The following is a 22,580-nucleotide window of genomic DNA, read 5'->3' as shown; positions in this document are numbered from 1 at the left end:
TTGTCTTCCCAACTGCAACGACTGGCTCGAAGCCAAAGAGCCGGTCAACAGCTTCTGAGCTCAAGAAGACAAGAACTGTTGAGGCTGAAGCCAGGAAAAGGAAAAGCTCTGAAGCCTCTCCTACTGCCCCCAGCAAGAAGAAGCGCAAGATCAAGAAATCTCGGGCTGCTCACACAGAGTCCTTGATAGTTGAACCTATCTCAATGGTTCACCCCAACGCCGAAAGACAACTGACAGTTCATGAGCCTGCTCCCACAGAGGCTCCTGAAGCTGAAGATATTCCAGCAGCCGACCCCGTCGCTGCTAAAGACATTGGTCACCAGGACAATGTATAAGATGATGCAGCCCTTCCTCAGTGCGAACAAAGCGAGCTCATCAGCATTGGTCGTCCTCTGACGCCAATCGGACAAGATGCGTCATGGGCGGATCGCCCTCAAGAGGAAGAAGACAATGAGGCCCAGCCCACTCTAACCCCACAGGCGTCGTCTGCATTCCGCAGGCTTCGCAGAGGTCCAAGGCCTCAAGTCTCTACTGAAGACATTCCGGCTGCATCAGCCGAAGAAGAAGCAACACAAGAGCTCCACCAAGAAGCAGTTCTTCAGGAGAACGTGCTTGTGACTGACCCTCCAGCTAGTCAAGCGGAGGCGGCAAATGTTGAGGCTGTCACAACCAACACTGAAGCCAATGTGGAGCCCTCCCCACCAAAAGCTTCAGCAGACAGCGAAGCTACTGATCAAGACACTTCTGTTCCTGAGTCTGCTGCAGGCCCTCAATTTGATTACCATATTGAGCACAGGCCTCATGTCCAGAAGCCAGTCCCAAGGCTGCCTAGGTTCCCAGGTCCTGCATTAGCACCTGACTCCTTTGACATCAATAGCTTCAAGGCAGATAACACGTTCTTCAACAGCTCCAAGAACCCCTATTCAAGGGAAAGGATTGTATCAGATAGGTTCTAAAGCCATCCTCAGCGCAGCTACTATTCATGCATCCTATACAACCAAGGTCGCATCTTCCTGCACAAGCGCCTTGATGTTGAAGCCATTGCTGGTCTGCCCTGTCTAGAGGAAGCTTTGGATTGCTTTAAGCAAGTGGGTCTGCTACAGTTTGTCACAGATGAAGAGCACTGAAATGAAGAGCTTCTGCTTTAGTTCTATGCCACCCTCCATATTAAAGGATACAACAGAGATTCGAAGACTTGGGTCCTGGAGTGGATGTCCGGCAATGTCCATCATGAAGCCAATGCATTTGACATCATTGAGCTCACCGGCCTGCCCACTCCTGGCGAATTCTTCGAGGAAGGCTGTCAACTACATGCTGAAGCAATTGAGAGCATATTCCATAGGCCTGAACCAAATATGAGTCAGATGCTCTCAATGATGAAGCCATTGCCCCTTGATGCACCCTATCCAACTGAGTTCTTCGTTGAAGACCTTGAGTACCTGCCCAGGACCATATATCACATCATCCGGCAGACTCTCTGGCCCATTAAGGGACACTCTCCACATGCCAAGATTGAGGGTGCAATGAAGACTCTCATATTCTATATCCTTCATGGCAAATGCTTCAACGCACATGATTTCTTCATACGCCAACTTGCAGCGTCAGGCTCAGATCTATTTGGTTTGAAGTTCTATGCTCCTTGGGTGATGAGGCTGATCAAACTGCACTCTGCGATCTCGTATCAGCCCTCAGCCCGAAACCATCGGATATTCTTACCCGATGTGGATACCTCTGCTGAAGCTATATATCCTGAGCCTGCCAAGCAACCATTGAGTCTTCAGAATGCAGAACACCAAAGCTTCACTCAGAACGATGAAGGAGTTGAAGCCATCTCCAGGGTGTATCCTTTGGCTGGCACTACACGTGCACCACACCCTGCTTCAACTGAAGCCACTGATAGTGCAACTGCTTCAAGACCCAAGAAGCGCGCTCGTGTTCTCACTGACCGAGAGCTTCTTGTGGCCCTTCATCAAAAACAAGATAGGCATCACGACTGGCTAAAGCGTCAGATGAAAAGCCTCTTGGTGGATGTCAATCGTCTTCGAAACCTTGCCACCAAGAATGCTTTCGTTACACATGAAACCTGCCGTCGTACATGGAAAGGTCTCTCAATGATGTGTATTGAAGCTGAACTTGAAGAGGATGGCTTCATTGAGCGCTTCAAGTTTGACACCACACCTCCTAGAAGGGCTGTGATGCGAAACACACCATCACTTGAAGACTTTGAGTTTTCTTCATCTGCTGCCGCAGTCACTGCCAGAATAATTGATGAAGAAGACGATGCTACATCACCGCCACCTGCTTCAGCACCTCCAAGCTCTTCTGCACCGCCAAACAACTCCAACGACCCTGCTACTCCTGGAAACGAGTAGACACTCTATGTCTTCAAACCTTTTTAGTCCTTGCTGACAAAAGAGGGAGAAGCATATGGGTTGATAGTCTTCAAGCGGGTCCATATGGGCGGATGCTATATTTTGCTTCGTGCTTACAACTCTCGTTTTTGCTTCATTTGGTTCCTTGAGTTGTAACACTAAGACTCGATGGTCGTCTGTTACTTGTTTGCCACCCTGTTTTGCGAAGATAAATTCCACATGTGCGACGATAAATTCCGCACTTATCTCATTCTGCAGACGTCCATTTTCCATTATGCATGTCATCATCTTCATACTTTCATATGCATAGTGGATTGTCATCATAAGCTGAAGTGGATCTCCACAAGTACAACCGCCATGTGCATTTGCATTCCAAAAGCAACTTAACTTATATGCACATCTTCAGGGGGAGCCCTTGAAGCTTATGAAGACAATTCCTTATCCTTTACACTTTCACAGACTATATTCCCCGTTGAAAACTTCAACTAGTTTGTCATCAATCACCAAAAAGGGGGAGATTGTAAGTGCATCTAGTGCCACCCCTAGTTGGTTTTGGAGTATTGGCGACAAACCTAGTTGAGGGACTAATGTGTTTATAAGAATTGTAGGATAACACAGGTAGAAGTCCCTCATTGATTCGGTTTTCCTACCAGAGATGACCCCTAAAAATGTATGAAGACATTGAAGTCAAAGGTGGTATATGAAGATATTCACATTGAATACTATGACAAAAGAAGACACGTTATGAAGCCTATGGAGCTCGAAGACTTAGATCTTTTGTAGTTCTTTTTATTTTGTGTTGAGTCATAGGAACCACCGTACTGTTAAGTGGGGTCCAGGAGAACCAGTCAGAATGACTGAAGTGATGCCTAAATCAAAAACCTATGTCTTCGAGTGAAGACAATGAGAGCGAATCTTGTCCAGAGCCGAACAAGTCAGCTTTGCTTGTAGCCCTATTAAAGTTGCCGTGAGAGTTTGAAATCTGACCGTTGAGACACGTGTCAGTTCCTTAGTGACCCAGGGTCATTTCGAACAAATCAGGTCGGGTTGCCAAGTGGCTATAAATAGCCCACCCCCTACAACCATGATAGGTTGGCTGCTCAGATTTCAGCGCACGGCTTTTGTCGTTTGAGAGCAACCCACCTCGAAGCCTTAGAGAGAAAATTCCTAGCGAGGAGAAAAGCCCTAACCACCCAGAGCCAGAGAACATTGGGCATCACTTAAGTCTTCTTGTCTGTGTGATCTGAAGACTTATTACACTTGAGGACTGTGAATCCTCCAGACGGTTAGGCGTCGCGTTCAGAGCATCCAAGAGACATTGTGGATTGCCAGTGAACGAAGTCTGTGAAGGTTTGGGAGTCTACCTTGAAGACTTACTAGAGTGTTTGGGCGAGGACTATGTGACCTTAGCTCAAGGAGAATACGGTGAGGACTTGGTGTCCTGAGCTGCGTGTTCAGGACTGGGTGTCCGGGACTGTGTGTCCTAAGGTTTAAATACCTAGCCGCTCCAACCAGACGTACAGTTGTCACAGCAACTGGAACTGGTCCAACACATCATTGTCTTCAACGAGTCACCGGTTTCATCTTCACTTCCTTTTTCTTACTGTTACTCATTGTGAAGCCATTGCATGCTTGCTCTATCTTTTGTCTTCACAACATGAATGTATGATCTGTTTGGCTTCATAACTTCTTCCTACCTGATCCTTATTACATTGCAGCTGTTTGTCTTTGTGCTTTCACTCTATTGAATACATGACCATGGCTTGCCTAGTGTAATCTAACTTTCGCTGCTTAGTAATAGGCAAAATCTTCACTGTTTGTCTTCATAACTCCCACGTTTTGAAGACTTTCATAAAAATCGCCTATTCACCCCCCCTCTAGTCGATATAACGCACTTTCAGATTGCCTCTTTGTTGCATGTTGAGGGATAATTTTATGATCCAATTATGTTAGTATTGTTGAGAGGACTTACACTAGTGAAAGTATGAACCCTAGGCCTTATTTCCTATCATTGCAATACCATTTACGCTCACTTTTATCATTAGTTACCTTGCTGTTTTTATATTTTCAGATTACAAATACCTTTATCTACCATCCATATTGCACTTGTATCACCATCTCTTCGCCGAACTAGTGCACCTATACAATTTACCATTGTATTGGGTGTGTTGGGGACACAAGAGACTCTTTGTTATTTGGTTGCAGGGTTGCTTGAGAGAGACCATCTTCATCCTACGCCTCCTACGGATTGATAAACCTTAGGTCATCCACTTGAGGGAAATTTGCTACTGTCCTACAAACCTCTGCACTTGGAGGCCCAACAACGTCTACAAGAAGAAGGTTGTGTAGTAGACATCAAGCTCTTTTCTGGCGCCGCTGCCGGGGAGGCTAGGTAAGTGAAGGTATATCTTTAGATCTTGCAATTGGATCTTTTTGTTTCTTGTTTTAGCACTAGTCTAGTTTATAAAAGAAAACTACAAAAAAATGGAATTGAGTTTGCATCATATGCTTCACCTTTTTAATATCTTTCGTGAGTATGATGGAAAGGAAAATTGTGCCAAAGTGCTAGAAGAAGAAATCTATAAATTGTTTGGCACTAAATCTTTGAATGATGAGCATGATTGCAATGTTGTTAGTATGAATTCCTTGAATATCCATGATGCTAATGATATGCAAAGCCACAAGCTTGGGGAAGCTATGTGTGAGGAAGAAGATATTTTTAGTCCCCCAAGCTTTGATGAGCAAATTTATTATGATGAAAGCATGCCTCCTATCTATGATGATTATTGTGATGACACATATGCTTTAAAGAATAATGATAACCATGAAACTTGTCATCTTGATCTTAATTTTCAATCACATGATAGTTATTTTGTTGAGTTTGCTCCCACTATTATTCATGAGAAGAATTTTGCTTATGTGGAGAGTTGTAAATTTTCTATGCTTGTAGATCATGAAAAGAATGCTTTAGGTGCTGGTTATATTGTTGAATTCATTCATGATTCTACTGAAAATTATTATGAAGGAGGAATATATGCTTGTAGGAATTGCAATAATATCAAGTTTACTCTCTATGTGCTTAAAGTTTCGAAGTTATGCTTGTTTTGCCCTCCTATGCTAGTTGATTATTGTTCCCATAAGTTGTTTGCTCACAAAATCCCTATGCATAGGAATTGGGTTAGGCTTAAATGTGTTAGTTATATTCTTCATGATGCTCTCTTTATGTTTCAATTCTTATCTTTTATGTGAGCATCGTTGAAATCGTCATGCCTAGCTAAGGGCGTTAAACGATAGCGCTTGTTGGGAGGCAACCCAACTTTATTTTTATTCCTTGCTTTTTGTTCCTTTTTAGTAATAAATAATTCATCTAGCCTCTGTTTAGATGTGGTTTTATGCTTTTAATTAGTGTTTGTGCCAAGTAGAACCTTTGGGAAGACTTGGGGAAAGTCTTGTTGATCATGCTGTCAAAAACAGAAACTTTAGCGCTCACGAGAATTGCTCCCATTTTATTTGGAGAGTGATATTTAGTTAATTCTTTTTCCAGATGATTGATAGATAAATTACTCAGGTCCAGCAATTTATTTGAGAATTTTATGAGTTCCAGAAGTATACGTTTGATTCAGATTACTACAGACTGTTCTGTTTTTGACAGATTCTGTTTTTTGTGTGTTGTTCACTTATTTTGATGAATCTATGGCTATTAAAATAGTTTATAAACCATATAGAAGTTAGAATACAGTAGGTTTAATACCAATATAAATAAATAATGAGTTCATTACAGTACCTTGAAGTGGTGTTTTGTTTTCTTTCGCTAACGGAGCTCACGAGTTTTCTGTTAAGTTTTGTGTTGTGAAGTTTTCAAGTTTTGGGTAAAGATTCGATGGACTATGGAATAAGTAGTGGCAAGAGCCTAAGCTTGGGGATGCACAAGGAACCCCAAGGTAATATTCAAGGATAACCAAGAGCCTAAGCTTGGGGATGCCCCAGAAGGCATCCCCTCTTTCGTCTTCGTTCATCGGTAACTTTACTTGGAGCTATATTTTTATTCACCACATGATATGTTTTTTGCTTGGAGCGTCATGTCATTTTCGTTAGTTTTTGCTTGCTGTTAGTTAGAATAATGTTTTGCATCTTTAGTTTCAATAAAAAAAAGTCAAGGATAGCCTTTGCCATGCTTATTTTGCAAGTATGCATGTTGCTGTTTGAAAACAGAAAGTTTACCGCTGTTGCAAAAATTACTTAGAAAATTCAGAGAGTGGTATAATGTTGAATCTTTTTGCATATTGAGCTCTGATAAATTTATTACGGTGGGAATTTTAGTTCATAATTTTTGGAGTTAGGGAAGTATGATGAATCTTGCATTCTTTACAGACTATACTGTTTTGACAGATTGCTGTTATGGTTGCATTGTTTGCATATGTTTGCTTGTTTAATGATTCTATTTAAGGATAGGAGTATTAAATATGCAGAGGCATTTAGTATGCAATGTTGAATAATAATTTTATTGATTTTCCACAGTAGAAAATGATAAGATTTTGCATTGGTTTATACTAACCTATCTCATGAGTTCTTGTTGAGTTTGTTGTGAATGAAGCTTTTGATAAAAAAGAGAAACCATGATAAGAGAGGAATTAAGGAGACACAAAAGTTAGTATTTCAAGAAGTCTCAAGCATCTAAGCTTGGGGATGCCCCGGTAGGCATCCCACCTTTCTTCTTCAACAACTATCGGTTAGTATCGGTTGAGCCTAAGTTTTTGCTTCTTCACATGAGTTGTGCTATCCTTGCAATGTAATTTTATTTTGTTTTGCTTGCTGCTTGAATACAATACCAAGATCTGAAATTATTAAATGGGAGAGTCTTCACTTGGTTGCATAATTATTCGACTACTCATTGATCTTCACTTATATCTTTCGGAGTAGTTTGTCATTTGCTCTAGTACTACACTTATATCTTTTAGAGCACGGCGGTGGTTTTATTTTGTAGAAATAGATGAACTCTCATGCTTCACTTATATTATTTTGAGAGTCTTAAGTAGCATGGTAATTTGCTTAAAATCTTAATATGCTAGGCATACAAGATTTGTAAGAATTCTTATGAGTGTGTTGAATACTACGAGAAGTTTGATGTTTGATGATTGTTTTGAGATATGGAGGTAGTGATATTAAAGTTGTGCTAGTTGAGTAGTTGTGAATTTGAGAAATACTTGTGTTGAAGTTAGCAAGTCCCGTAGCATGCACGTATGGTTAAAGTTGTGTAACAAATTTGAAACATGAAGTGTACCTGGCTTGTGCATCCTTATGAGTGGCGGTCGGGGACAAGCGATGGTCTTTTCCTACCAATCTATCCCCCTAGGAGCATGCGCGTAGTACTTGATTTTTGATGACTTCTAAATTTTTGCAATAAGTATATGAGTTCTTTTGACTAATGTTGATTCCATGGATTATACGCACTTTTACCTTTCCACCTTTGCTAGCCTCTTCGGTACCGTGCATTGCCCTTTCTCACCTTGAGAGTTGCTGCAAACTTCGCCGGTGCATCCAAACCCCGTGATACGATACGCTCTATCACACATAAACCTCCCTATATCTTCCTCAAAACAGCCACCATACCTACCTATTTATGGCATTTCCATAGCCATTCCGAGATATATTGCCATGCAACTTTCCACCGTTCCGTTCATCATCATCATGACATACATTACTTTTGTCATATTGCCATTGCATGATCATGTAGTTGACATCGTATTTGTGGCAAAGCCACCATGCATTATTTTTCATACATGTCACTCTTGATTCATTGCACCATCCCGGTACACCGCCGGAGGCATTCATATAGAGTCATATCTTGTTCTAGTATCGAGTTGTAATCATTATGTTGTAATCAATAGAAGTGTGATGATCATCATTATTAGAGCATTGCCCAATCAAAAAAAAGAGAAAGGCCAAAAAGAAAAAAAGAAAGGCCTAAAAAAAAGAAGGAGAAAATAAAAAGGGCAATGCTACTATCTCTTTTTCCACACTTGTGCTTCAAAGTAGCACCTTGTTCTTCATGTAGTGAGTCTCGTATATTGTGCTTCAAAGTGGCACCATGATTTTCATATAGTGAGTCTCATAAGTTGTCTTGTTCATACTAGTGGGAATTTTTCATTATAGAACTTGGCTTGTATATTCCAACGATGGGCTTCCTCAAAATGCCCTAGGTCTTCATGAGCAAGCAAGTTGGATGCACACCCACTAGTTTTATTTTGTTGAGCATTCTTAGCTCTAGTGCACCCATTGCATGGAAATCCCTACTCCTTGCATTAACATCAATTGATGGGCATCTCCATAGCTCATTGATTAGCCTCGTTGATGTGAGACTTTCTCCTTTTTTATCTTCTCCACACAATCCCCATCATCATATTCTATACCACCCATAGTGCTATGTCCATGGCTCGCGCTCATGTATTGCGTGAAGTTTGAAAAGTTTGAGATTATTTGAGTATGAAACAATTGCTTGGCTTGTCATCGGGGGTATAGAAGTTGGGAACATCTTTGTGTGACGAAAATGAAGCATAGCCTAACTATATGATTTTGTAGGGATGAACTTCCTTTGGCCATGTTATTTTGAGATGACATAATTGTTTGATTAGTATGCTTGAAGTATTATCATTTTTATGTCAATATGAACTTTTGTCTTGAACCTTTCGGATCTGAATATTCATACCATGATTAAGAAGATTTACATTGAAATTATGCCAAAGTATCACTCCGCATCAAAAATTCTCTTTTTATCATTTCCTACTTGAGGACGAGCAGGAATTAAGCTTGGGGATGCCTGATACGTCTCCAACGTATCTATAATTTTTGATTGCTCCATGCTACTTTATCTACTGTTTTGGACTATATTGGGCTTTATTTTCCACTTTTATATTATTTTTGGGACTAACCTATTAACCGGAGGCCCAGCCCAGAATTGCTGTTTTTGCCTATTTCAGTATTTTGAGGAAACAGAATATCAAACGGAGTCCAAACGGAATGAAACCTTCGGGAACGTGATCTTCTCACCGAACGTGATCCAGGAGACTTGGACCCTACTCCAAGAAGTTTCCGGGGAGGTCACGAGGGTGGAGGGCGCGCCCCCCTGCCTCGTGGGCCCCTCGGAGCTCCATCGACGTGCTTCTTCCGCCTATATATCTCCATATACCCTAAAAACATCCGGGAACAGAAGATAGATCAGGAGTTCCGCCGCCGGAAGCCTCCGTAGCCACCGAAACTCAATCTAGACCCGTTCCGGCACCCTGCCGGAGGGGGCAATCCTTCTCCGGTGGCCATCTTCATCATCCCGGTGCTCTCCATGATGAGGAGGGAGTAGTTCTCCCTCAGGGCTGAGGGTATGTACCAGTAGCTATGTGTTTGATCTCTCTCTCTCTCTCTCTCTCTCGTGTTCTTGAGATGATACGATCTTGATGTATCGCGAGCTTTGCTATTATATTTGGATCCTATGATGTTTCTTCCCCCCTCTTCTCTCTTGTAATGAACCGAGTTTCCCCTTTGAAGTAATCTTATCGGATTGAGTCTTTAAAGACTTGAGAACACTTGATGTATGTCTTGCCGTGGATATCTGTGGTGACAATGGGATACCACGTGCCACTTGATGTACGTTTTGGTGACCAACTTGCGGGTTTCGTGACATTGGGAACCTATGCATAGGGGTTGGCACACATTTTCGTCGTGATTCTCCAGTAGAAACTTTGGGGCACTCTTTGAGGTTCTTTGTGTTGGTTGAATAGATGAATTGAGATTGTGTGATGCATATCGTATAATCATGCCCACGGATACTTGAGGTGACATTGAAGTATCTAGGTGACATTAGGGTTTTGGTTGATTTGTATCTTAAGGTGTTATTCTAGTACGAACTCTAGGGCTATTTGTGACACTTATAGGAATAGCCCAACGGATTGATTGGAAAGAATAACTTTGAGGTGGTTTCGTACCCTACCATAATCTCTTCGTTCGTTCTCCGCTATTAGTGACTTTGGAGTGACTTTTTGTTGCATGTTGAGGGATAATTTTATGATCCAATTATGTTAGTATTGTTGAGAGGACTTACACTAGTGAAAGTATGAACCCTAGGCCTTATTTCCTATCATTGCAATACCGTTTACGCTCACTTTTATCATTAGTTACCTTACTGTTTTTATATTTTCAGATTACAAATACCTTTATCTACCATCCATATTGCACTTGTATCACCATCTCTTCGCCGAACTAGTGCACCTATACAATTTACCATTGTATTGGGTGTGTTGGGGACACAAGAGACTCTTTGTTATTTGGTTGCAGGGTTGCTTGAGAGAGACCATCTTCATCCTACGCCTCCTACGGATTGATAAATCTTAGGTCATCCACTTGAGGGAAATTTGCTACTGTCCTACAAACCTCTGCACTTGGAGGCCCAACAACGTCTACAAGAAGAAGGTTGTGTAGTAGACATCAGGTAGCGGTCTTGCTATTCCACCACCCTCTCCTAAGATTATAGACATGTTAGTCACTATACGTAAATTTCTGATTGACTAAGCCTAAGCAACAAAACATGTGTGGAATTGTGCAATGTGGTTTAGACACTTTGGGAGAATTTTTGTTTGAAGGATAATTTCACCTGAAGGAACTGATGAATTCACTACAGGTAATGGTCTTTCTATTCCACCCCCATCACCTGGAAAAATAAACACACATTAGTTGATTTGTGGATAATTAATTTACACACTCATTTCATAAGTACAATGAGTAGCAATACCATAATTAGCCTAGTTTTGTTTCATGAATGTCATTCTTTTGTCATTAAGATAATACATGATATGTTTCTCTTGTGGGGTTTAATATAATGTATCCATAGAGGGAATGTTGAATTCATTGACCTTGTTATTCCACAACCATCTCCTAATTAATATATAAAGACAAGTTAGTTAACACGTGGTGAAACAACTAACGGACTAAGCGACTCATACCTCACAGGTAATAATCAACACTATAAAGTTTTTTTCTACACACATATCTTCTATTCTTAAATAGTTGTAACCCACTACCTATTTTTCGTCCTCATGCAACAATGCCACATCATCAAGTCATGCATGTGGTCATAAGTACTTATTTTCCCTATTCATGTAACCATGCCACATCATCAAGTCATGCATGTGGTCATAAGTTACAATCTATGCACTAATATACCCATAATTTCACTATTTTTTGGGTGTTCATAATTGTTATATACATTGGACGCTTAGAGCCAATATAGTAGATCATGTTACAGATTTTTGTGTAAATTGGCACCCCACTTACTTCAATACAATAGTTTCTATTTTTGTCAAATGCTTCATATGATTTATTGTTTTTAAAATATAAACCGGGAGCAATCCTATATTTGTTTTTGCAATACTTTTAATTGTTTAGCACCTATTATGCATCTGTTTATCATGGTTCCCGCATCAACGCGCGGGTAACGGGTGAATGTCGTAAAGACAATTAGGTATATTTTATTTTCCAGCAGCTAATGCTAGACAGAACACCGGAAGGGATGGGCGAATTCACTCTAGGATTCAGTCTTGCTATTCCACCCCAATCTCCTGTAAATATGGACAGGTTAGCCTAAACCTGGTGGAAGAGAAGCACGCACAAAACATTTTGCATGTAAATAATCAGTAATATAATATTATTTCGCACAAATATTTGACAATTTTGCATGTGGTTAAGATACTATGAGGTATGTTTGTTTTTCGTTTATAGAGGGATTAATGCAAGGTAATTCACCCGAAGGGATGGACGGATTCACTCCAGGCCTTGCTATTCCACCGCCATCACCTACAAAATAGCAAGTTAGTAAATTAATGCCTAGGGAAACATGTAAGCATGAACAAAATGATATCATATGCATTAACGCAAGGTTCCTCACCCGAAGGGATAGACGGGTTGACTGCTCCTGGTCTCGCTATTCCACCGCCATCTCCTAAAAAATGTAGACACATGTTAGTCGATGCAAAGGAACTTCCAACATGATTAGATAACGCATCCCCTACATACGAATAAGCAATTGCTATGTAGTTTAACTATGGAAGTATGATTTTCTTTTGTACGTAGGGATTAACCTCCTTTTCAAAAAAACGTAGGGATTAAGAGTTAAGACACCATGGTTAGGGTACTTCACCGGATGGTATGGCGATGGCCGGGCATGAGACGAAGGGAGTGAAGAGCCGTCGAGATGAGGAGCAAGAAGAACAAGCAGAAGTATGCAGAAGTACACGGAGAGAATTGCACATGAAGCCATTGCTTGTATTGTATCATGCTCTCACAGTTAATTGATACGTACGTCGTAGAGGACTGGCGCCATATATAGGGTTCGCAAGAGTTAGTTTTCCTTGTGGAGTTTTGGATCGTGAGCTTGATGATTGATCAATGGTGCATGGGGCATATTCTTCACTAGCCTTGTGCATGCATGGCATCTCCCCCTTGTTTATATGCTTCTTCGTTCAGCACAAAGCTATGTACAGATGAAACAGCCGTGGTAAATTACACAACACATGTGCATACGGAAAATGTGGCCGGGGACTATAACGCCAGTGTAGAACTTGCAATGTAATTACCAGAAGCAGAGACATTGGGCGTGGTGTAAATTTCTCCCCAGAATACCGGATGGAGGTACGTATTTAATCAGCTCAATATTGATATATTTGTTAGTTTTGCTTCAGTACATCCTTCCTTAAAAGTTTACACGAATCTTAGAGTTACTTGAAAATTGTATTCTCATACATTCACGGTCAACTAATTCTAATTCCTACCCGCAAAAAATAATAATTTTAATTCCTATTCTCCAATGAATCAAACAGGAGATCAGAACAATCTATTTTATTTATTGAAGGGATAACTTCTAATCTTCACCTTTAATCTGCAATGAAATCTATAAACATTTCTAGGGGTACCGTCGTTGTAAATATTGGCTGGAGTATATATTAAGTAGCGCAAGCTGATACTTAAATACCATTATAGATTAAAAAATACTCTCTCTGACCCATAATATAAGACGTTATTACATCAAATATGTGCATATTATGAGACGGAGGGAGTGGTGAATGAGACGGGCCGAGTGGTGAATGAGGCCCAGGTAAAGGCTGATACGCAGACTCCTGGGCCGATCTGGTGGGCCATGTTCGGTCCAACCTTATCCCCTGCAATTTCCCCGCTCTCCCCTCACTCGCCGTGGTAAACAATGGCGCTCCACCTCGCGCGACCGTTCCTCCCCGCCGGCCTCCCGCCGCCGCCGCGCCGGCGCGCTCGTGCCCGGGCGCATTCCCTCTCCCCCACCGCCGACGCGCGGTCCCCGTCCTTCAAGAGGCCTTACACGTCCGTCCTGGTGGTCCCCACGGGGGTCGGCGCCGCGGTCGGGGGCTTCGCCGGCGACGCCCTCCCCGTGGCGCGCGCCCTCGGCTCCGTTGCCGACTGCGTAATCTCCCACCCCAACGTAAGTTCAGGTCCTCCGCCCGCTCTTCCATGCCATTGCTCCTCCGCCGGAGCTCGACGGCTCAAAGTCTGAGGCTTTTTGCTTCCCCTCCCCACCCCACCCTAGGTGCTCAACGCCGCGATGCTGTACTGGCCGATGCCCAATACGCTTTACGTGGAGGGATACGCCCTCGACAGGTTCGCCGAGGGCGCCTGGGCTCTCCAGCCAGTCCACCAGAACAAGGTCAGTGAGTGGCACTGAACTACTGAATACTGATAGATGCAGTGGCACTGTAGGAATTTCAGAATTTCATTTCTTCACACGTTGATGCGTTGTAGCTGATTTAACCTAGGTAGGCTTGGTGTTGGACTCCGGGATCGAGGAGGAGCTCCGGCTCCGCCATTTGCAGGTCGCAGATGCGGCGAGGGCTTCGCTCGGCCTCCCTGTTGTAGAGTACACTGTCACGGATGCTCCTTTGGAGGTGCGCATTCTGTTAAAAAAGTAGTGGTTGAAACGATTACTCAATTCATTGGTGATGTACTGATCTTTAATGTCACCTTATGAACTACTCATGCACGTTGTAGATCAAGACGTGGTTCGATCCGAAGTGTGGGAAATCAACCGGGAGTGTGGGGAACTCTGATTCTCTGTTAAGAGCGGTCGACACACTAGTGAACCATGCAGGCGTGAATGCTGTGGCAGTTGTTGCGCGCTTTCCGGACGATGATCCTGAAGATTCAGATTGCTATAGGGAAGGAAAGGTAATTCTTATCTGCTCAAGTACTTGTTTTCTAATTTTTGTATGATAGTATCTGCCTTTGTTGTATCTGATACTTGCAAGAAGCATTCTTGGAGCTCCCTTGTTATCCTTTTGATATGCTTGTTTGGAGAGTTACTCTGACATGCCAACTTACAGTTTGCATCATCTGACGTATCTCTTGCAAGTTGTAACAACATGCATTCGTCGGCGCCCATGTAAAGTCAGGAATACATGTTAGCACCTCTCTTCTCAATAAACGTGAAAATTGTTGGCCCTTATTTCGTTGAAAGGCCTATCAGTTGTGGAGAAATATATCTGATATCCTGGCAAGAATTTAATATATCTCTCAGCTTGTATTTTGTTTATATCGCAATATCAACGCAGGGAGTTGATCTGTTAGCCGGAGTTGAAGCAATCATCAGTCACCTAATTGTGAAAGAATTCAAAATTCCTGCTGCTCACGCTCCTGCGGTGTTGCCCCCACCACTCAGCCCATCAGTGTCCCCACGATCTGCTGCTGAAGAGGTATTTATGCTCTTATTCTAAATTGTTTGTGCATCATTGAGTTAAATAATTACAAGTGAAATGCCCAATATCAAACTAAGGAGTACATACTAAGTAGTGCTTATAATTTCATCTCCCCTGTCCCTTGACCCTTTTTGATTTTTTTTTCTAACAGATTGGTTATACCTTTCTACCGTGTGTGCTCGCTGGTTTAAGCACTGCTCCTCAGTATGTGACGAGGAGGCAGGGTACTTTGGACAGTGGTTGCATAGTGGCTAGTGATGTTGATAGTGTGATTCTTCCAAGAGATGCCTGTGGAGGTGATGGTGCTCTTGCCTTTTCTCGAACTGCAAGAAAGAACAAGGTACACTTCTCCTGTGCATATTACGGATGCTGTATCTTGCCACTTAAATTGCATATGTAGTGGTGCTTGGATTAGTTCATCATTGTCTGCCAACATGATGAGTGAAGCTAATGATAGAGTCCTAAGTGTAACCCTCTGTGTTTATCAGGAAAGCTAAATTTGATTATTTTTCTTGTTATTCTGCAGCCCTTAATCATTACCGTTCAGGAAAATGAGACGGTGCTCGATGACACCCCTGATAAATTCGGTATTGAAGCGGTATGTAAGATATCTTGATAATTATCCTTCAAGTTTTCCTGCTGATACACCACATGATATTGTATGCGAGAGATCCTTAGACACCTTTTTTTTTCTCCCCAGCTGAATGTCCAGAACTACTGGGAAGCAATTGGAGTTGTTGCTGCTCACAAGGCAGGCGTCAATCCAAATGCTCTTAGAAAACAAGGAATTGACCATCTTAAGAGCCATCGACGATTGTACTCTGCCCGATCTTCTGGTCCTAGGCCGTATGCCTCTTCTGCAACGCAGGATAAAATATATGTACATCAGTTAGTTTGACAATTTAGTACAGGAGAAATCAACTTTGACAAATAGGAGGCTGCAAATTTTGAAGTCCCAGGTACATATTCCACAAAAGTAGGAGCATACGTATGTAACTTTATTTCATTGTCACCCGGTGAGGAATTGCTGCGTTTGCGCTCTCACAAGTGCCATGCTGATTGCTCAGAGCATTTATGTCTTGATGTGTCATTGTGCGCTCTCAAATCGTTGACTCTCTGATGTTGTCTGCATCTACTCAGAATACGCATGTTTGTCAGAGTGGGTAGTTGCTGCTTTTGGTTGCTTGTTCCAACTACCAATCAAACTGGACCTTCAACCTTAGATGAGGTGCAGCTTATGACTTGCTGTTTGTGTGTGTTAGTGTGCTAGATGCCTGTTTATGCTAGCTTGTTGTTGAAGTACATATTTACCTGATTTGCACTTCACATGCAGATTTGTGGCTTTAAATAGTAGTAAGATCTTTTTGCAGCAATAGTTTCTTTAAATAGTAGTAAGATCTTTCAGTATTATATATCATCTTTCTTGGTTCTAGAAGTTCCAAGTTAGATGATAGGTTGTTGGCAGTCCTTCCTGAAGTTCCTTCAACCTTTGTTAGAACAGCTGGTATCAGGATTAACAACCTGACTATCAAAAAAAAAAAAACTCACGAGTACAGTAGCAGCTATTTGCAGTATAGTTAATTTACTCCGGATTTGTTTTACTACAAGGTACTTACTTTGTCACTGTCAAAAGGGTATCAGATTGTACAACCTCCCATGTGAGGACTACTTCTTTGCTATATATGTCAGGATGTATACTATAGGGTGTATTGTTTTGGGAAAAGGATTTACAGGTTTATACCCTAATTGGCTGCACCAATCTCCGGGAAGACACGAACCGTGGATCCTTACCCGGTACATATCCTTGCCTTTAGATTTACTTTTCCCGGGTACCACAAGTACAACCGAACTATCTGAATGCCTGCAGTGAGTCGTCCTAAGATTAGTAGGCCGTTCTATGAGCGCAGTGGAGGATCCATTTCAGCTCCTCTCTGAATTTCTTTTGGCGGGCGTACATGCTTCGGTCAATGGCTTTAAAAATGCAGTCATTGTGAGTTTTTCAAATTGCCTGACACTGGAATGTTCAACTCTAGGAAGTAGGAACAACAGAACCTGAAGATGTTGTTTAAGTTGGTGAATCGAATCATGAACAGGTGCCCATCCCAGGTAGAGGTAATTCTAGCTTGCTACAGCGAAGTGAAATCAGAAAGAAAAAATAAACATGGTCTCTTGTTTCAAGTTCCTGTTATGGTCCACCAACTTTGATGTCTTGACCTCCTAATATGCAAAATCAAACACTTTTTGTCAGTCTTCAACCTTGAAAGTGGTTCCGATGATGCATTGTGTGATTTTTTGCCCCAGATTGACACATAGTCGCCCACATGAGGCAACAACCCTTGTTGGCGACACAGGCATACTAGAGGCAAAAGAGAAAATGTAGGCGACTGGGATGGGGAACGTATGAAGTGCACCGGACGCCCAAATGCCGCACTACAAGTTTTAGAAAAATCTCAAAATAATCTAGTATGTACACATAACATATATTAACCACGTCACAGCTTGAGAAACAAAAATAAAAAATACGACATTGCTTATGTTAATGGGCCAAATTCATGACCCAATCTGAAATGGGTACTTTTCATAACATGGTTTGTCATTTTTGTTTCTATATTTTTTGTTCTATTTTGAATTTGAAATTTTTATGACATAATAGATATATGTTTTCTGTATCTGCAAAATTACTTTTAGATTTTTCAAATACTTCTAGAGTGTATTTTGGATGACTGGTGCACCGGTAGTACAACAAGGGTGGGTGCACGAGAGATGGCAACTTGCTTCAAATATGCGAAATATTTCAAAATAAGAGCGTTACCCAAATTTAGATTTTGAACCTTCTTTATATTTGAATTTGTACCAAACAAACCTTGCATATATTTGAACTAATTTAAATTTTATGTTTCAGTAATATTTGAAATGAGTTTTATATACATTTGATCATCTCAAGTGAAATTGAACACATATTTCAATTATTAAAATAGATCAATAAGTGAAATTCTTTGAAATAAGCAAGCTAATAAAATATGTGAAGTTAGGCAACTATCCCAAAATCATGGAAATTAATCTAGGGAATATGTGAAGTTAGTGAAACTATAAATCAGTAACTGAAGCTCGTTTTGGAATTATTTGAAATGGTTGAATAACTGCTATAAAATAATTGAAATAAGTAACAGACTGAAATAAATTTCACTCAAAAATGGAAATATATGAAATAAGTGACAAATATATTTCACATATATGTAATATTTCAAAAACAATTAATGTAAAATTGCGATATAATGAAATGTGTGAAATAACTTATTTCACATAAGTGAAATATTTCAAAATAATTGAAATCATGATTTGGTAAACTATTAAGACAAGGCATGAAGTCAGAAACTTATTTTACAATGTGAAATATTTCAAAATAAGTTAATTAGTTGTATGGTGAAATAGTGATATGTTTAAATACGTCAAAATTTTAAAATATTCTATTACAAATATGTTAGAAAATACAAAATAATGAAATAGTGATCCAGTAAATTACTGAAATAGATGAAATAAGTGCAAACTTGTTTCAAATATGCGAAATATTTCAAAATAAGTTAAATATGAGATATGTGAAAAATATTTCAAATAAATGAAAGTACTGAGATAGTGTTCCAGAAATATTTGAAAAAAGGAAAATATTAAATATGTGAACATTTTAAAAAGAGTGAAATATGCTATCTATGTCATATTTAAATCATGTGAAACAGAAATAGGATTAAGTGAAACATTAGTTTTGTGAAATATTTTAAATATTGAAAAAATGTGAATTAATGAAAAATGTTTTTATGAAACAATCATTATAATTTTATGGTTATACATTTGTCTTAAATAATTAAAAGGCAAGTGTGAAACAATTGAAATCAGTTATTTAAAATAATTGAAATCATTGGATGGAAATAATTGAAATCACTGGATGGCAATAATTGAAATAATTGTTTGTCAATAATTGAGTTAGATGATTTTAAGTATTTGAAACCATTTTAATTGAAAAATGAGATAGTTAATGAAATAATTGATTTTTTTAAATTATAAAGATAGATTTTGGAAAAACTAAAATGCATGAAATATTTCAAATAAGTCAAATTTAAATATCTACTTAAATTATGGACATGTATGCATTAGAAATATTTCAGATATGTGAAATATGTGAGCTATGAAATATTTGAAGTAAGATAAACTGGAAAATGTGCTAATATTGCTGAGATATATGTTTCAAAAATATTCCAAATTATAAAGATTAAGATAATTAAATTAGTGTTTTGAAATAATGGAAATCAATTTTATAGAAAACATATGTTGAAAAATGAATTCATTTTCATAGTTGCTAATTGAAATCAATATTTTGAATCCGTTTTTATTCCTGTTGAAAATTTTGAAATCATTTTGAAATAAATGCAATGCATTTCTAAAACAATTTAACATTTTTATTCTTTTAAATAATAGCTAGTATTTGTGATATTTATTTCAATCAACTTGTGGAACAGTGAAATTTGACAAGACTGTGAAAAATATCCATTATTGTTCTTGTTGGAAAGGTCTTGTCACTAGGATTAAAATATATTTAAAAACCAACATATAATTTTGATTTAAAAGATATTAAGTATCTAAAGGGCCCTAAGATATAAAATGCTATGCAAGAGAGATAGAGGAAGGAGAATGCTGCAACCATGAAGGCACCATATGCCGTGCGCGTACATTTGTGTGACAAAAAGTTGGTGAGACTAGGTGAGGGAAATACCCTAGATTCTCAAATGGAAACTAAATTGGATGGTACATCAGGGTACGGGGGAGGTGGCCGCACCTAATTGGCTGGATGGGCACGAGCGCCTTTAGAAAGTTCTTTTGGCGTTGTACCAACTGTCAGTTTTCTTTGTTTATACATTTTTTTGACTATTATCTTTTTAACTCTTTTTGTGAAATGTATCCTGATATATTGGCAAAGTTCATCAGAAATACAAAACACCTCAGAAATAATATAAATTACATCGAGATTCTGAAGCCACCACTTTTTTCTTTAGTTTTTATGTAGTTCTTAAAAACTTTTGGCGTTGTATGTAACTTGATTTAAAAAATGTTAAAAAACATTACATCATAGGAAGCAATTCCTATATATTCAGTTAAAATCAAATCTAATTCTTTTGCGGAGAAATTCAAATATAAATTGAGAGACAAAAACATACATCTTTTCCTTTTTCACTCGGCAATCTCATATGTGGCCGAAATATAAATCGACATCGTAGTTGCACTGTACCACATATTATAGGCACCTGTGATATGTGCGGGGTAGGTACGGTGCTGCGGACCGTAAGGCGGCATGCATGCTACAGTAGTACCGGTACGTACGTGCGCGCATGCAGGCAGCACACGATGCCACAAGCCACAACTAACAAAAGAGGCAGCGCACGCGCGTGGGCGTGGCTAGCTAGCTAGCTAGCTCCATCGCCGACTCGTCGTCCAGCTGACGCGATCCAACCGGCCGGTCTTGCTCTTACTCCCGGTCAACTGCCAAAAATAAATAGAAATGGAGCTCATGCACGCATGCTTTATATGCCAACATATATTGCCACACACACCTCATCTTCCCCCCTAGCTATCTAACCCTATATCTAAGTCGACCTAACCATCGCAAGCTAGCACGTACCAGCTACTAGCCATGAGGGAGCCACGACGCAGTCCGAGCAGGCAGCCGATGACGGCGAGGCACGGCCGGCAATGGAGCCGCCGCCGGCCGAAGCTTCTCGCGGGGCGCCTGACCACTGCTAGCAGTGATGCGCCGTCGTCGCTGCAGCCGACTACGGCTACAAGGAGACTACTTGCTGGGACGACGACGAGCTTCTCCGAGGACGAGGAGGACCTCCTCATCAAGCTGCATGCTTTGCTCGGAAACCGGTACCTGCTACGTGACTAAGACGCATACATCAATCATAGCTACTAGCTTCTGTGTATGTTCTGCTGATGACGAGTCATGAATATGTCTATCCAGCTGGTCCATCATCGCCGGGAGGCTGCCTGGGAGGACGGGCGAGGAGGTCGAGGCCCACTGGGGTTCGCCGGCGATGAGGAGGCGCACGGGCGGCGCCGATCCCGAAAGCCATCGTGTGCTACTGCAGGCTTTGCTAGCCTCGTCACATGATCACCCAACACAACCCGGAGAGCATCTGCGAAGGGCGGTGCCAAACCAAGTACGCGACGAGCGACCCGGCCGTCCTACCGACGACAGTGCAGTGTCGGACGCCGGAAGCAGCAAAGCCTGCGCATTATCGGACGCCGACAGCAGGTTCCTCGCTGAACTGAACCTGGAGCTCACCCTGTCTACGCCGTGCAGTGCGTCTACTTAATTTGGTGGGTGTCATATCATCGGTTGATCGGTAATCACCTGGTGTTTACATATACTGTACTTCGGTCGATGGTTTCTGTACCGTAAGAGACAGTCCTGTTATTGTACTATGCATATGCACACTGACTACTACTATATATGTATGACGCACAAACTAATCCTCACAAGTTTGAATTGATCCCATCACAGCCAGTTCATTACTCTTCATTTAATGCTCATGCATGTGTTCCTTCAAAAGTTCAGATATGAACTACTCTTGCTAATACTCCTACCCAATTTTATACCATGCATTAGAGAAGTAGAGGATGATGATCTTAAAATGCTTTACTTTGTGGACCACACTTCTATTTTGAAAGTTCTTTTTATAAATATGATAATCGTTCATTATATGAAATCCTAAGAACTTTACATGATTTATCCAACAGTACTAAAGCTAAAGCCATAGCTTAGAGCATCTCCAACAGGCGCCCAAAAAGAGCTCCGTGGACTAAAAATTAGTTTTTTTGGGCGCCCAACAGCTCCAGCAGATGTTGTAGCGCTAAAAACTTTTGGGCGCGCGCTGAAAAACGCTATCGCACGCAGCATATTTTGGGCTCCGGATTGCGCGCGCTTCACAATTTGCACTGTATGCTTTTTAGACGCGCGTCTTTGGGCGTCTGTTAAAGCAATGTTGGTCCCGGCACACTAAAAGTGCTAAAGTGGCGTGCCATAATTTTTATTGGGCACGAGATTTTTGTACGGCCGTTGGAGATGCTCTTAGGTAAGCAATGAAATGAAAGACTTACAAAGTTATGTGGCTATAAATAAAGCGCTCACGTTGCACAACCTTGTGTTTTTTTTATTTAGTTCAGTCCCTGTCTCATTATTAGATAGTAGGTTGTTTAGTTTTCTGTTGTTTCCTTGGTGATCTAGCCGAAACGAGATTTCTAGTAATGGAAATCGGAGAGGAATACCTCTTTTTTGTCAAACAAAAGTCGAGTCTCCCTATGTTTGTGTGTCTTCTCTATATTTTGTTAAATAAAGTGTCAAGAGTTACCTTTAGCATGATTAGATTAGAATATGGTTACTAAACAAGTGATTGAT

The 22,580-nt window shown here is 40.7% G+C and overlaps 2 protein-coding genes across 2 annotated transcripts; both read left to right on the top strand.

Annotated features, from left to right (window-relative positions):
• The first annotated feature begins 13,587 nt into the window (after positions 1 to 13,587).
• On the top strand, positions 13,588 to 16,223 carry LOC147978029 (uncharacterized). The gene is made up of 8 exons (XM_087546086.1): positions 13,588 to 13,866; positions 13,972 to 14,088; positions 14,198 to 14,326; positions 14,430 to 14,606; positions 14,990 to 15,130; positions 15,285 to 15,473; positions 15,660 to 15,731; positions 15,834 to 16,223. Exons 1-8 carry the CDS (start codon positions 13,615 to 13,617, stop codon positions 16,029 to 16,031), a joined length of 1,275 nt encoding a protein of 424 aa, XP_087402212.1. The 5' UTR covers positions 13,588 to 13,614; the 3' UTR covers positions 16,032 to 16,223.
• A 4,483-nt stretch (positions 16,224 to 20,706) lies between these two features.
• On the top strand, positions 20,707 to 22,341 carry LOC147978028 (myb transcription factor 42-like). Its single transcript, XM_087516498.1, has 2 exons — positions 20,707 to 21,049; positions 21,144 to 22,341. Exons 1-2 carry the CDS (start codon positions 20,814 to 20,816, stop codon positions 21,496 to 21,498), a joined length of 591 nt encoding a protein of 196 aa, XP_087372624.1. The 5' UTR covers positions 20,707 to 20,813; the 3' UTR covers positions 21,499 to 22,341.
• Positions 22,342 to 22,580: the final 239 nt, after the last annotated feature.

Source organism: Triticum urartu, chromosome 3A, assembly GCF_056163025.1.
Source record: "Triticum urartu cultivar PI428250 chromosome 3A, HENAU_Tu73, whole genome shotgun sequence".
In the NCBI taxonomy this organism is placed as follows: Eukaryota; Viridiplantae; Streptophyta; class Magnoliopsida; order Poales; family Poaceae; genus Triticum; species Triticum urartu.
Note: the sequence above shows the minus strand (reverse complement) of the source record. Positions and strands in the feature narration are given on the sequence as shown.

Bases quoted from the DNA above. Each gene is read 5' to 3' on its own strand.
- LOC147978028 (XM_087516498.1), top strand. From the start codon at position 20,814: ATGAGGGAGCCACGACGCAGTCCGAGCAGGCAGCCGATGACGGCGAGG. The intron at 21,050-21,143 runs GTACCTGCTACG...ATGTCTATCCAG, and splicing joins CATGCTTTGCTCGGAAACCG to CTGGTCCATCATCGCCGGGA.
- LOC147978029 (XM_087546086.1), top strand. From the start codon at position 13,615: ATGGCGCTCCACCTCGCGCGACCGTTCCTCCCCGCCGGCCTCCCGCCG. The intron at 14,089-14,197 runs GTCAGTGAGTGG...GATTTAACCTAG, and splicing joins AGCCAGTCCACCAGAACAAG to GTAGGCTTGGTGTTGGACTC. The intron at 15,131-15,284 runs GTATTTATGCTC...TTTTTCTAACAG, and splicing joins CACGATCTGCTGCTGAAGAG to ATTGGTTATACCTTTCTACC.